Below are 15,419 nucleotides of genomic sequence, written 5' to 3' on the forward strand. Positions count from 1 at the left end.
TATCTATCTATCTATCTATCCATCCATCCATCAGTCCATTTGTCCATCCATCCATCCATCCATCCATCCATCCATCCATCAACGAATCCATTCATCTATCCATCAATCTGTCCATTCCTTCCATCCAACAGTCTGTTTATCTGTCCATCCATCCTTCCATCCATCCATCCAGAAATCAATGAATCTATCCATCCATCCATCCATCCATCCATCCATCCATCCATCCATCCATCCATCCATCCATTTGTTGGTCCTGTCTGACCATTCAACCATCTGTTCATCCATGCATCCATTCATCCATCAGTCCGTGCCTCCATCCCTCCACCTGTCCACCCATTTATCTATCTATCCAATCATCTGTCCATCAATCTTTCTATTCATCCATCCGTCCATCCATTCACCATATGTTAGATTTATTCAGGTATAATTTGAGTGACCATCCGAAGCCCAATAACTATAAAAACAAAACAAAAAAAGAGATGGTGGTTGTAGTTTCCAAAATTAAATTAGAGACAGAGGTATGTTCTTCAGCCCCTACATTGACAACTACTGTTACATTTCTACAGAGAAATAAAACTAAACAATATTCTCTTCTCTCAGATAAAACCTCTCAGTTATTTTAAGAATCACATCACATTTTCGTTCGTTTGGTTTCGCTCTGTAATCATTAGTGGTGTTGTCAGCTGTCTACTTGCTTTCTCAAGAAACCAGTGAAGCCGATGATGATTTTTTTTCTGGCTGTTTTTATTTTAAACTATATGTCTGATGTAAGACTGGATATTGTGATATCGTATTAAAAAACATTTTCTGCATAATTCTTTTCTTTATGAACTGTAAAGATTCCAACCTGCTCGTTCTCAATTCATTTCTATTTCGTTTGAAACTGTACTGCAGGTCTCGGCTACACAGCGGTCGTTAAATGAGAAAAATCTTCAGGTCTGTGAGGTGCTTTGCATAAAATTGTAATCAGGAGCACCTGAAACGCTCATACTGGCTCCTAGAACCTTGATTTTCGAACGTGCCATGGACCAAGTGGAAGACAAATTGCCCTCGAAAGGCATCGCAGCTTCCTGCTGTGAGTCACACATTAACATAGCAACTTCCTTCGGTGCAAAAAAAAGCACACATGAATTAGCCGGGTTAATTAGCGGAACTGAAAGCCTATCATTACAGCCTGCTTGGACATCTGATCTGCTGATTTAAGTAAGGTACCGTCCATTGGACGTGTGCGACACATTTAAAGCGCAGAACAAATCATTGGATTGTCAGTTTGTATTTTTGCTCCATCTCTCTCTGCTTAGGTTTGACGAGATTTGAATATATATTGGGTGAAACTAATAAACCGGAGTAACGGCAGCACCGGCTGCTTAGTTGTTTCTTAGTCAGCATTTCGCCGATGCGTTTTTTTTATACAACAGACGTCCGTTAAAAACGACAATGCTGATTTTTAAATGTGGCATTTGCATATGTAGTCGGCTGCCGTCGTTTCCCAGCGTCAGGCGCAATAAAGACTGATGGATAGGAAAGTAAAGATAAATTGGTTCATGTGATAAAACCGTTCAATCGTCTCCACGCCATTTTACTCGTTTAACATGGCAAAGAGCTGCCTTCTTCTCCCAAATAAACCACGAGAGGAGCCAATCAGCATTTCTGCAATGATTTGTGGATGATGTTTTGAACCCTCTGATATTGACTGGTGTTACATTAAAAGCTCTGCTTCCTTTCCTTCTTCTCATAATCCTGGAATTGCTTTCGGCAGATGGTTAGACAATAAGTTCATCCAGAACAAAATAGAACCGATGGGTGATCTGTTTCAGCATAAGGGCAGTGGCAGTTCAGTGATTATGGCTCAGAGTTACTGATCATAGCACCATCCAGCACCATCATGTTGCTACCGTTGGGCCCCTTGAGCAAGACACTTAACCCTATCCGCTCCAGGGGTCTTGACAAGCTGGGATACTGTATGTGTAAATTTACAGGATGTGCATCAGTGGTTAAGGATTAGGGTTACTGATCGGTAAGTCAGGGGTTCAAGCCCTGGTATCGACAAACTGCCATACTTGGGGCCCTTGAGCAAGGCTCTTAGTCCTCCAGGGGTGCTGTATCATAACTGACCCAGCTTCCAAACATCGCTGGGATATGCGATTTCACTTTGCTGTGAAAATATGTGACGTACAAGTATAAAAGCAACCTATATACAGTACAGACCAAAAGTTTGGACACACCTTCTCATTCAAAGAGTTTTCTTTATTTTCATGACTATGAAAATTGTAGATTCACACTGAAGGCATCAAAACTATGAATTAACACATGTGGAATTATATACATAACAAAAAAGTGTGAAACGACTGAAAATGTCATATTGTAGGTTCTTCAAAGTAGCCACCTTTTGCTTTGATTACTGCTTTGCACACTCTTGGCATTCTCTTGATGAGCTTCAAGAGGTAGTCACCTGAAATGGTCTTCCAACAGTCTTGAAGGAGTTCCCCGAGAGATGCTTGGCACTTGTTGGCCCTTTTGCCTTCACTCTGCGGTCCAGCTCACCCCTAAACCATCTCGATTGGGTTCAGGTCCGGTGACTGTGGAGGCCAGGTCATCTGGCGCAGCAATCCATCACTCTCCTTCTTGGTCAAATAGCCCTTGATGCCTTCAGTGTGACTCTACAATTTTCATAGTCATGAAAATAAAGAAAACTCTTTGAGAAGGTGTGTCCAAACTTTTGGTCTGTACTGTATATATAATATATAAAAACTTAATATTTAATAAATAATATTAGTGATAAGAAAGGTTATAAATTATTCTTTTCTGCTATTATGTACTGTTATTGGGTATTTTGTTTACTAGTGATTACCATCATACAATTGAGTTTTAATAATTGCCACTGCCAACAAGCAGTTCCTGACTGCCTTCCCTTTAATCACTCTCTCCAAACCTTAAAATGGCCAAAATCCTTGGGGTTTTTTTTTTGGTCAAAGCTATACTTCTTCTTCTTCTTCTTCTTCTTCCGGCTTCTCAGATTAGGGGTTGCCACAGCGGATCATCCGTCTCCGTCTCCATACCCCCATCCTCTACATCTGCCTTTTTCAACCCAACTACCTGCATGTGTTCCCTCACCACATCCATAAACCTCGTGATCCGCATATTTGATTTTGGCACATGTTTTACGCTGGATGCTCTTCCTAATGCAACCCTCCATGTTAATGTGGGCTTGGGGAAGAGTGCACTGGCTTGTGCAACACTAATAACTGTGTTTTTTGGTCAAAGCCAAACCAGATTCATCACCGTTCAGCCCATCGTAAAGAAACAATTTTTTGGGTGAATTACGCATCCGTTGCACAACGAATACAAAAATAGCGGCACATTGTTCAGGGTCCGATTTTTCTTAGTGATTGCTTCAAACAGCTGGACAACACTGGCCTTATTCTTAAATGCCAAGGTGCCAGCTTTCATCACGTGTTCACACACCGGGCGGAAATCTGAGTTTTTCCGGAATGAACAAGACCAGAATAAACAACTCCGGTAGGAATTGGCAGCGCTTTGTCTTGCTGTTGCTCAGCAGGTATGCCTACACTGAGGAAGGGAACGATGAGAGTAGTCACAGTGGGGTTGAATCAGCTGAGCCTAGCAGTCTCCAGCCAGCGTGGGCAGCCTGCGAGTTATGGCACCTCTGGGAATAACGTTCATTCAAATGGATATGAAGGGGTGGATGGGGTGGGGTGTGGATTGGAGGGGGGGGTTTGGTAGAAACCGGAAAGGCAGTAGAACAAAGACTGGCTCCATGGAGCGACTTCTCTGTGAATCCATCATCAGAAGTTGTCGCTTAGTCCGTCTCCACCTCACGCTTCATCTATCACGAGTTCGACAGAATCATCAATAGACAGGGCAGACTTATTAAACCTGGATAATGCGAATATGAACGTTCCCTCGCACTGTGCGTTTTTCTCCCCTCGCAGGCCCTCGTCCCATACGAGGGTTAGCACCATACTGACACCTTGTGGATGGAAAAAAAAGAAAAAACCCGTTGTATTGGGTGACACTGCGTCAAGTCCAAACAGACCACTTTTGAGGAAAAAAAAGAAATCAATCGATCGGCGACAAAATCCTGCGCAGAAGAACAAGTCGTACACGACACATCGACGTCGGCCAATAAGAATCAACCTGGGTGTCTCTGGATTTAGAGAAAGCCTAAGATAAGACTGACATTTTAAAGAGGGGAAAAAAAACTGCAATAAGAAGACTGGTAGTGAGTCAGCATTAATGGCTTATTTCAAGAAACCAGGCTTTAACAGCATGAAACGCTTTAAGAGGATAGTGTTCGGTGTTTAGCACAAAACCTGTTATTTGCCACTTCCTTTCTTCGAAAAATTCCCGTTTATTGTTTAATGACGTAACAGGAATTTTCAAATCGTATCTTTTTTTGTTGCGCCAAAAATCTAAAAACTGCTTTTGTAATAACATTTTTATTACATGTAATATTGATGAAGATCCATATATATATTATATTCGTGTATATTGTTCAATATTCGTCCCGAGGATCGCGCGTTGTATCGGGGGATATCTGATCAGTGAGGGAGGGGGGGTTGAATCTGTCTGATTAACGGTATTCGATTCGTGTCTCATTGTCTGCTCTCTCTTTCCGGAAAGAAGCGAGCGTCATCCCGACGTCAGCGATGAGTCACGTTAAATAATGCCTTTAGCTTCGGTGGGAAGTGCTGATGGGTCCAAACCGCACTGCTTCATCTGTACCGCGATGTCAAACAGGTAGTCATAACATTCGCACCTGGGGAGAAGAAAAAAAAAAAAAAGAGAGAGAAAGAAGGGAGAGATGGTTATACAGGGTGAGTGAGACAGCGAGAAAGAGACGCCAAGCTATCATCATCATCACATCACAGCCGTCACATCAGTCAGCATTTATTAGCATTATTATTTTACTTTTATTAGAATTGTGCTTCTTGCTTAAATGTGCTGCTCCGTCCTCACACACACACTACACACTCTTTTATATGCTATAGAAGAAAAAGTTACCTAGTAATATTGAACAAAAAATGTATTTAGCTATAGCCAAACTTACCGTATTTTCCGGACTATAAGCCGCTACTTTTTCCCACTCTTTGAACCCCACGGCTTAAACAATGAAGCGGCAAATTTATGGATTTTTCCGGGGTTTTTCCCAGTTTCACAAACTTCAAGCCAAAAAACTGAGCCCCATAACATCAGACCAATGAAATTTCCGAACGTTTTTCAGGTGAACCAATGAAACTCTTTATATTGAATCAGATGCGCTCCCACTGAATCGGGCCGCACCACATCATAAATATGGATGATGTTCCTCTGACGTTTGACCTGCCGCTCACTCGGACTGTCTACAGGAAATGCGAATCATTCGACACGCTGAAAACAACCGGGCATGAAAACACACTTCACCTGTGTTCTGAGCTGCACGGCATCGGGAGAAAAGCTTCACCGATGGTGATTTTTAAACGCACGACGATGCCAAAAGATAAACTCCAGAGAGAAATAGTTGTGAAAGGAAAGAGGAAGACAGTGAACAATGACTTTCTTGGTAGGTTACTGTTTAGATACAAGCCGTGTTACAGACACTGTCTTTCATTAAAGCCGGTGTAAAGTTCACTAGTTTCAGTGTAGACACCTGCGGCTTATTTATGTTCAAAATAAAAATCTTTGTCAAATTCAGTGGGTGTGGTTTATATATCACAGCGCTATGGAGAGCGAGACGTGTCCTGAGAGTCACGTGGAATACAGATCAACATGGCAGAGGTAGAGCTGCGTCTTCCTGGAGACACAACAGGAAAAGAACGTCTGGTATTATTTCATCTTTTCCATCCGTTCACTCGAAGACTAAAACCTGTTCCAGCATGACAATGCACCTGTGCACAAAGCAAGCTCTATGAACATATGCTTTACATGGGTTGGACTGGAAGATCTTGAGAGGCCTGCTATAAAGATCTGACCTTTACTTTATTGAACACCCTAAACTGGAACGCTGACTGCACCCCAGGCCTCCTCACTTCTCCTACCTGATTTTACTAAACACTTGTTGCTGAATGAGCACAAAATCTCCACAAAATCCAGTGGAACATCTCTTATCAGAAGAGTGGAGGCTTTGGAAAGCAAATTGATCTTATGGTCAGATGCCCACAAACCTTTTTCCATATAGTTTATAGCTGAGAGGTGGTAGCTCAGTGGATGAGGTGCTGGGTTACTGATCAGAAAGTCAGGCAGGGGTTCAAGCCCAGGTATTGCCATGCTGCCATGGGCCCTTGAGCAAGGCCCTTAACCCAGTGCTCCAGAGGCGCTGTATCATTGCTGACCCTGCACTTTTGATGTAGATGTTAGAAATATAAGCTATTCCATTCTCTATTCTCTTCTCTACAGCCAGACATTGGATTTACAACAACTTTCAGAACGCTTTTATTGGTCTCCAAGTTTCGGAAACTACCCTACAACTATTTATCCAGGAATCTCAGCAGTGTCCTTGGAAGTGTGCCTTCAGAAGCTGCACTCTGCCAGGTTCGCTTACCATTGGCAAGCGCTCGTCCTAATCAAACCTGATAGATGACTGATATATTCCAACAGCAGTGCCCTAATTATCCCTAGAACTAGACAGAACTGGATAAAGGAGTTATTTCCTCCACCCCCCGCTGCTTGCGTAATTACCTCCAATCCCGACTAAACGACAACAGCACAACACTTCAGCAGCAACGTTTCCCTTCAGGCTCTCGGTGGAACAAATTCGGTGCGAAAACTTGCACAGAAATGAGCCGTGGCGTTATATACGCGCTAATGCAGTGCGCTGGATGGTGTGGTGTCTCACATGGTCTTGGCTTTCTGCCAGCTCTCTCCCCACACGTAGACTCCGTGCCGTCTGACGAGGACGGCGCAGGAATCCGGGTATTCCTCCATGGCTCTGGCCATGCGCTCCTTTAGGTCCTTCTCCTCGGGGGTGTTCTCGATGATGGGCACCACCAGCGTCTCGTCGTACCTTGAAACACAAATGAGAAAAAAAAACGAACAAATAAATAAATAAATAAATATCAAAGCCAACCTGCAGAAGTGACCATTTCAAATATTTTTCTTTGTTAATAGTGTGAATGCACAGGAAGTGGGCTTCTCTTTGTATTTCAATTTACTGTTCGTCTACACTACTAGTTGCCTGTTTATTAGGCAACAAGTGACCATTTTGAGCTCAAAGTTGATGTTTGAAGCAGGAAAAATAGGCGTAAGGATTTGAGCGAGTTTGACGAGGGCCAAATTGTGGCGTCTAGACGTCTGGGTCAGAGCGTCTCTAAACAGCTCTTGTGCGCTGTTCCTGGTCTGCAGTGGTCTATGAAAAGTGCTCCAAGGAAGGAACAGTGGTGAACTGGTGACAGGGTCGCGGGCGGCCGAGGATCATTGATGCACGAGGTGAGCGAAGGCTGGTCCGTGTGGTCCGATCCAACAGACGAACTCCTGTAGCTCAAACTGCTGAAGAAGTTCATGCTGATAATGATCGACAGGTCACAACTGTTTTAGCAGGAAAAAGGGAACCAACACAATATTTGGGAGGTGGCCATGAAGTTATGCCTGATGTATGACACACACACACATTTACATTAAGTGGCTTTTAAGCACCTTAATCAGCAACCCAGGATTGACTATAGGAAGCTCGGATTTGAACTCACGATCAACGAATTTCTACGCCCACACACTCCACACCATCTCGGAGTATCCAATTTACCTGCTGGATTTTATAAGGGACATTGTAAGATGCTGAAGAACACAAATAATAATGACACGGACATGGTGACGGGAGAATCTCAGGTCAACCCGAGCTCAGATTTGAAGCAGGAACCCGAAGAGCGGTGAAACACCGACCCGACGCGCTGTCCTTTTGTAGAGGCAAAACAAGTCTTCGCCTAAAAATATTTGCGCTGCGTTCAAATTGCGAATGGAGTTCCTGCCTGATTTCCGCGGCTTTGAAAGATAAAAACGGAACGCTGCCTCTGCGATTCTTTTGTTCTTTACCCATGTGACGTACAGCAGTCTTACAGAACGTCATCAAACAATGATGCGGGGGAGAAGTTCAATCCATGGAGCGTGCATTTGCACATTTAAGGCCGGAACTTCAAGACGTGCCACCAGCACAACTTCTGTTTGAAAAAGTGCTACTCCAGTGCGAGAGCCGCCGCTTTCCCACGAGACGCTAGAATGATGATTTACTGGCCTTGTGCGTCATTTCAGGACAGTTTGAAGCTTGATAGAAAAGCCTGCTTTAATCTAGGAGTATTATATAATGTGTCATTAGTAAGCAGATGACGAGAGACTCTGACTGCATTGTAGTTGCTTGTGATTTTGGACTCGCCTGAGATTAAAGAGCATGGGCTTTTCATAGCAGCAATCTTAAATCAAATCGATACGCAGTATACGAGCTGGTTATCAAAGAGTTTCTAGAAAAATGGTGGAGCTGTTCTGACCGCGTGCGTTACCACAGCGATTTCATCAACGACAGCAAGTTACAACAAAAGAGAAAACGTGAAATAGCTGCAAGAAACTGCCCAAATCTGCCCCAGAGACGTTTGAAGCGACATATGGCGATGCTGCAACCAGTCGTTTGAGGCGTTTCGAGCTGCACGGGAGCTTTGAGAGCGGAATAACTTTACAGGAAGACGACGAGAGATTGGGAAGACCTTCGACCCCCGAAAACGTCGAAACCATCTAGGATGAAGTCTCGGAGGTCACCGTTTTTTAAACCGCTGCGGAGATCTGGTGCGAATCGACTTCCAGGGCTTCCAAGACGTATTCCAGAAGTAGCAGGAACGCTATTCCTGTGCAAGGGGACTGTTTTGAAGGTGTGTAGATGTGGATAAATAAAGTATTTTCTTGTACTACTTTTTAAAACCACCTCATGTAGCCTTCATCTTCTAATGTCACCAACATCAAAAGTGATTAGCAAACAACATCAAAAAAACGTCTGCAGGCTCACCGAATGCCAATCAAACAGACTTCAAAGGATTTACATCAAAGTAGTAAAATGTATAATGATGTTAGCTTGTTTAATTACGTTCCGACGTGAAAATGGAGCGTGGTGAAATACAATCTGGTCAGGAGGGTCAGTGGTCTGTGATATGTAATTTAAAGGTCTTAATTTGAAAGGCTGTCATTGGAAAGGTTCCTCATTGTTTTCTCAGTGTTGCATTTTTCTAATTTTTAGAGATTGTTTACTACAAATAAAAAAACTTTTTTTGCACAAGAATCAATTTAACATTTACTGCATTTGGCAGACGCCGTTACCCGACACGACTTACATTTATCACATTCACACAACTGAGCAGCTATGGGGTTAAGGGCCATGCTCAGGGGCCCAGCTTAGTGTGGCTGGGATCTGAACTCATGACCTTCAGATCCAAATTCCTAAAGCACTGATTTTGTAGTAAAAATGTTCTACTAGCACCTTAAACCGCAACAACAAATATACACACACTATATGCACAAAAGTATTGGGACACCTGACTGTTCCCACAATGTTGGATGCAAACAATTGTATATGACGTCTCGGAAATTGTAGTTTCCGTTCGAACGAGGAGACGCAAACCTGTTGACAATGTGCATAAATCCTGCTCCATGAAGATATGCTCTACATGGGTTGGAGTGGAAGATCTCCTGCTATAGAGCTCTGATCTCAACGCTATTGAAGAATGAATGTGGATGCTGACTGCACGACAAGCTTTCTCGCCTCACATACATCACTACCTGCCATTGTTCCCAGCACAAATCTCCACAGAATCTGGTGGAACATCTTCCCAGAAGAGTGGAGCTTATTAGAACTCGAAATGAGATGTTGATCTCATTCATCCAACTGAGCAGTTGAGGGTTAAAGGTCTTGCTCAAGGGTCCAGTAGTTGCAGCTTAGAAGTTGTGGGATTTGAACTTCTAATGACCTTCTAATCAGAATTCCAACCAGAAGTCCAACATCTTCCAGTGACCAAATTCTCCGCTCTCATGGATATCAAACAATTGCATATACAACACAGTTTGTTAAATATAAGTGTGCCACAATGTTAGCGATAATATCCACCTGTTTCCTGGAGGCGCTGTTGTAAAAAACACCGTTGAATGTTTTGCGCTGATGGATGGAATATGTTAAAATGGATTTAAAAAAAGTTAGGAACAGCATGAGTTGTTCGTTGTTGCACTTCTAATCAGCCAGTACACGTATTCGTAGCGAATGGTACAGGGCTTTCGGTTCGGTACGAGGTAATCCCTTTTTTACATGCGGAACATAGCTCGAATCACCAGGAACGTATTAAATGGCGGACCGCAAGTTTGTTTAGTCTCCGCCTCTCATTTTATATGCGCATATTATTTTTTATATTAAAATTTTGAATGGACACAGCAATGCCAGGGGTAATAAAAAAATTAAAAAACGCAGTGTTAGCGCAGTGTCACTGTGGTTACCGGAAATACGATTTGGTACACGTGGAAATGCGATTCCTAGTGCGATGTTTTGCGCATGCACGACTGCTCTTGGTTTCACGAAACTCTGGAGATATGGATTCTTTAGATTCTTCACCCAGCTGTTATTTTCCTAAAAACTTGTTTCTTAATGTAAAATGGTTACAAATGTTAATAATAATAAAAATGCGCTTAAAAAAAGAAAGAAATTAAATATTAATAAAAAAGCTGTTACGTTTTCTATTTATTCACACACCCCTAAGCGGGTTGAGGGAAACGTTCTCGGAGGGGAATTCAGAGAGCGTTTGCCGACCTGAAGTTTGTGCCCGAGTTGCCTCGGCGAATCCCCTTGATCATCTCCTGGTGTGTGATACGAAACTCCTTCCCAGGAAACAGCAAAGTGACCATGACTGCAGCCTTCGAGTGTGTATGAATGACAGCTTGGGCTCCTGCATGTGGTGAGGATCACAGACATGAGCAAGCGTGAGATATTTAAGGATGGAGGGATAATTTGTGTGTGTGTGTGTGTGCATCCTCTCACCCCTTATGGTGTAGGCGTTCATGAACAGCGGTGTGCACTGGCTCTTCGTTAGTTTCTTGCATGCAGGAGGAGAACTGATGTCCTGTTCTTTGAGGTCACACACGAACATGTCCTCTGGCTGCAGGCAAACAGCAACGTTGTTAAAAAGCAGTGCTCTATAACCGCCATGGCGTTGAATTTTCAATGCTAATTAGTCGACAGATGTTTGTTAATATTCGAGAACAGCGCAGATATATTAACGTGCTGGTTCGAATACGTTACATTTCTATAGCAACAGCTAAAGGGGGGGGCATAAATGAGTCTGATCACATCTTCAAATCTAATTCTAATTTTATTTGTCACATACATACAAAGTACGACATGCAGTGAAATGCTTTTTGCGATTGAACATGAAACAGGTTGGTATCCGTATCCCAATCGTACATTACAATATACAGTGATACAGAAGAATACATTTCTAAGTAATATTTGTTGTATTATTGTATATTGTAACAAGAGTGATCTTAGATGAAAAGAGAAACTGGAGAGTCGGTGCTGGTGTGAGGGAGACGAGGCGGAGTGGAGGAGGAGTGTAACTGCTGGGAAGGAAGGGGAATCACGTCGGGAAGGTTTTCACTATCTTTAATTAGTCAGTCCTTTTTTTTTCTTCAATCACTCAGTTTCAACTCACTTGAGTCTCGTTTCTTTTGAACTTTTACTGAAAACAAATCCGATGAAATTTTACGGATATTTGTTGTTCATGTAACAAAACATATGAACACCAGGCTGTTTATAAACCGAGGTTCCACTGTGTATATACATATATAGATACAGATGTGTGTATATATGTATCCAGTTATGTATATACACAGTGGAACCTCGGTTCTCTCCTAGGAAAAAATTTTTTTTTTACTTTTACTTAATACATTTAAAGTTATAGAGCATCTACTAATAATTTGTGTGTATATATATATATATATATATATAAGCAGGTTTCATACTTTCAGAAAGAAAAAAAAACTTTTGGAAATGATGTGGGTAAAAAAATAAAACTAATCGAGTTTGTGCCCTAACTGGAAAAGAATCTTCCAGAAATAATCACACGCTCTTTGACCAGTCTTCTAAAACGCCTTTAGTTCAGTTCAGAACAGTTTTTGTGCTATAATGAAAATGAACCTGTGAACCGAGTCAAAATCTCAGAAACACTTCACCGGAGAGTTGATCCAAGTTCCTGGCAAATCGTCATTAGGGATATTACACAAGAGCATCAGTACAATAAAGAGGTACGGAAGCGTGTCAGTAAAATACCACATGAAAAATTTAATAAAGAAAAGCCGGGGGATTACGATTATAGTCCAGGATATTACGATTGTAAAAAACGGGAATATTTCAAAGAGAGAGAGAGAGAGAGAGAGAGAGAGAGAGAGAGAGAGAGAGAAAGAGACAGGGAGAATGAGAGAGAGAGAGAGAGAGAGAGAGAGAGAATGAGGAAGAGAGAGAATAAGAGATAGATAGATAGATAGATAGATAGATAGATAGATAGATAGATAGATAGATGATAGATAGATAGATAGATAGATAGATAGATAGATAGATAGATAGATAGATAGATAATGAGAAAGAGAGAGAGTGAGAAAGAGAGAGAGAGAGAGAGAGAGTGGGAGAGAATGAGAGAGAGTGGGAGAGAATGAGAGAGAGAGAGAAGAGAGAGAGAGAGAGAGAAGAGAATGAGAGAGAGAGAGAGAGAGAGAGAGAGAATGAGAGAGAGAGAGAGAGAGAGAGAGAGAGAGAGAGAGAGAGACAGGGAGAATGAGAGAGAGAGAGAGAGAATGAGAGAGAGAGAGAGAGAGAGAGAGAGAGAGACAGGGAGAATGAGAGAGAGAGAGAGAGAGAGAGAGAGATCACTTGCCTGTATCCTTTCCTTCTGAACTCCAGACGGAGCGATGTAAATGTGGTCCCTGCAACAGACACATATTTCTGTAGCGTCATTTACTTTAAGATCGGTTAAAATGTGCTCGTTTCAGCAAGAATGATCTGACCAACCCTTGTCTGAGGCTGATTCCACCTCCTGTTCCAGTCACCCATCCCAGCTGATAGAAGATTCTGCACAGCTCAGGGATGAGGACGCGTGGATGCTCCTTATCCTGTAAATAAGAACAAATATAATGTTTGAATAGCAAACAAAAGGGCTCCATGTTCTCCAAACAAACATATACACACCGACCAGCCAAAACATTTAAACCAGCTTGTCTAAAAGCTTGTCTGGTGCCTAGATGTTAGAGCAGATCCTTCCAGGATTGGCACATTCCACACACGCTAGACGGGATTAAGATCTGGGGAATCTAAGAGCCAGATCAACAACCTGATTTTTTTTTTTTGTTCCTCAAACCGTTTCCTGAACATTCGCGCCAAAAAGAGGCCAATGCTTATTGAAAAAAACTGTTGAAACCATGATGGGGTGCACTTAGTTTGCAGCAGTGTTTAGGTAGGTTTTACTGAATGCCAGGACCCAAGGATTCCCAGCAGAACATCACCCAGAGCATCACACTGCCTCCTCAGGCTTGCCTTCTTCCGACATGCACACAGCCATCCACCTGACGTTCATGAAAATCTCTATTTAGATGCCCAGTTGTGAAGCTCACATTGCCCAGACGCATTCCGTGGTGTTCAGGGTAAGCATCTGAACTCTGACCTTTCCAGCATGAAATTTATCAGCAGCTACAGGAGCCTTTCTGGGAACCTGGAGCACAGGGGCCAGCCTTTATTCCCCATACTTTTTTGGAGCACTTTTGGTAGGTAGTAACCACTGCACACCTTTGGAGAAGCTCAGACCCAGTCGTCTAGACATCAGAGCTTGATCCTTGTCCCTTCCATCCCAAAGCTCATCCATTTTTCATTACTTTAATAATAATTTCAATATTAGAACACTGATGATCTCTTCATGGCACCTGTTAGTGGGTGGATATATTTATTAGGCAGTAAGTGAACATTTCCTTGGGAGCAGGAAAAATGGTAAGGATTTGAGCGAGTTTGAAAAATTGTGACGTCTAGACGTCTGGGTCTGAGTGTCTCCATAACTGCAGCTCTTGTGAGATGTTCTGGTCTGCAGTGGTCTATGAAAAGTCCTCCAAGAAAGAACGGTGGTGAACCGGCGACAGGGTTGTGGGGAACGAGGATCATTGATGCACGTGAGGAGAGAAGGCTGGTCCGTGTGGTCCGATCCAACAGACGAGATCCTGTAGATCAAACTGCTGAAGAAGTTCATGCTGGTAATGATTGACAGATCAGAACTGTTTTAGCAGCAAAACGGGACCAACACAATATTAGGCAGGTGGTCATAATGTTATACCTGAACAGTGTGTGTGTGTGTGTGTGCTGTATATGCATTTTTTTTTGTTTACATTAAATAATAATATTAATAGTATAGTAACAACAATTGGAAATAGTGATTATAATTTAAATGGCTGCAACTTGACACATTAATAACATAAACTCGTGTTTATATCTTTACTGATAGAACATATATATATATATATATATATACAAATGTAAATGTCTTTATTTCCGCTTACCAGTGGTACACTCATATCGTCTCCTTTATCTGTGACGGATGACATCATTAATATCAATAATTAAAATCTTAAAAACGAAGTTTTAGTCGAATTTTTATCAAAATAAAACCAACGCAATAGTCACATGTATTTCATGCAGCACTTCTTCTTCTTCTTTTTCGAATCGATTGTGTTTGACTGTCAAACGTTTTAGTGTTTTACTGCCACCTACTGCACTGGAGTATATATACACACAGGCTAATCTTTAGACTTTTCCTCCTTTTTCCTTAAATGAAGTTTATACTCAAATAAATGAAATATGTCGGAAAATGAGTTATTGGTGCTAATTTGTTGTATTGATTGTATCTTTGTATCTATTGATTGCTCTCCCCTTCAGCCACTGCTCGTAACCTTAGGGTAACTATGGACAATGAACTGTCTTTTTTCCCACATGTTGCTAATGTTCCTCGTTCTTGTCGATTTCTTCTCTATAACATCCGAAGGATTCGACAATTTCTGTCCACACAGGCTGCCCAGGTGCTTGTTCAGTCTCTTGTCATTTCAAGACTTGACTACTGCAACTCTCTGCTGGCAGGTCTTCCTCTGAATGCTATTCGTCCACTGCAAATGATCCAAAACGCAGCTGCACGACTTGTGTTCAATCTGCCCAAGTTTTCCCACACCACCCCACTGCTGCGCTCCCTTCACTGGCTTCCAGTAGCTGCACGTATCAGATTCAAAACACTGATGGTTGCCTACAAGGCCAAAAATGGACCAGCACCATCATACCTCAGTGACCTCATTACATCTCGCACTGCACCACGCTGTCTGAGATCCTCCAGCACTGTTCAACTGGTACCTCCTTCTCTCAGAATGAGAGGTGTGTACACTTCAAG

The 15,419-nt window shown here is 42.3% G+C and overlaps 1 protein-coding gene across 2 annotated transcripts; it reads right to left on the minus strand.

The window, feature by feature from the left end:
* Positions 1–4,444: 4,444 nt before the first annotated feature.
* On the minus strand, positions 4,445–14,715 carry LOC124380185 (APAF1 interacting protein). Of its 2 annotated transcripts, XM_046841035.1 has the most exons (8): positions 14,669–14,687; positions 14,545–14,573; positions 13,016–13,116; positions 12,882–12,930; positions 10,994–11,111; positions 10,766–10,901; positions 6,836–7,003; positions 4,445–4,780 (listed from the first exon to the last, which is right to left on the minus strand). In XM_046841035.1, exons 2-8 carry the CDS (start codon positions 14,557–14,559, stop codon positions 4,681–4,683), a joined length of 687 nt encoding a protein of 228 aa, XP_046696991.1. In that variant the 5' UTR covers positions 14,560–14,573; positions 14,669–14,687; the 3' UTR covers positions 4,445–4,680. The 2 variants fall into 2 exon arrangements, with proteins under 2 accessions (XP_046696991.1, XP_046696990.1); XM_046841034.1 differs by having other exon boundaries at positions 14,545–14,715.
* Between the last annotated feature and the right edge of the window lie 704 nt (positions 14,716–15,419).

Source organism: Silurus meridionalis, chromosome 26 (assembly GCF_014805685.1).
Source record: "Silurus meridionalis isolate SWU-2019-XX chromosome 26, ASM1480568v1, whole genome shotgun sequence".
NCBI classification, from domain to species: domain Eukaryota; kingdom Metazoa; phylum Chordata; class Actinopteri; order Siluriformes; family Siluridae; genus Silurus; species Silurus meridionalis.

Excerpts from the sequence above, each read along its gene's own strand:
- LOC124380185 (XM_046841034.1), bottom strand. The coding sequence starts at position 14,592 with ATGATGTCATCCGTCACAGATAAAGGAGACGATATGAGTGTACCACTG. Across the intron at positions 13,117-14,544 it reads ACGATATGAGTGTACCACTG|GATAAGGAGCATCCACGCGT; the intron begins GTAAGCGGAAAT and ends TCTTATTTACAG. Across the intron at positions 7,004-10,765 it reads AACTCGGGCACAAACTTCAG|GTACGACGAGACGCTGGTGG; the intron begins GTCGGCAAACGC and ends TTGTGTTTCAAG.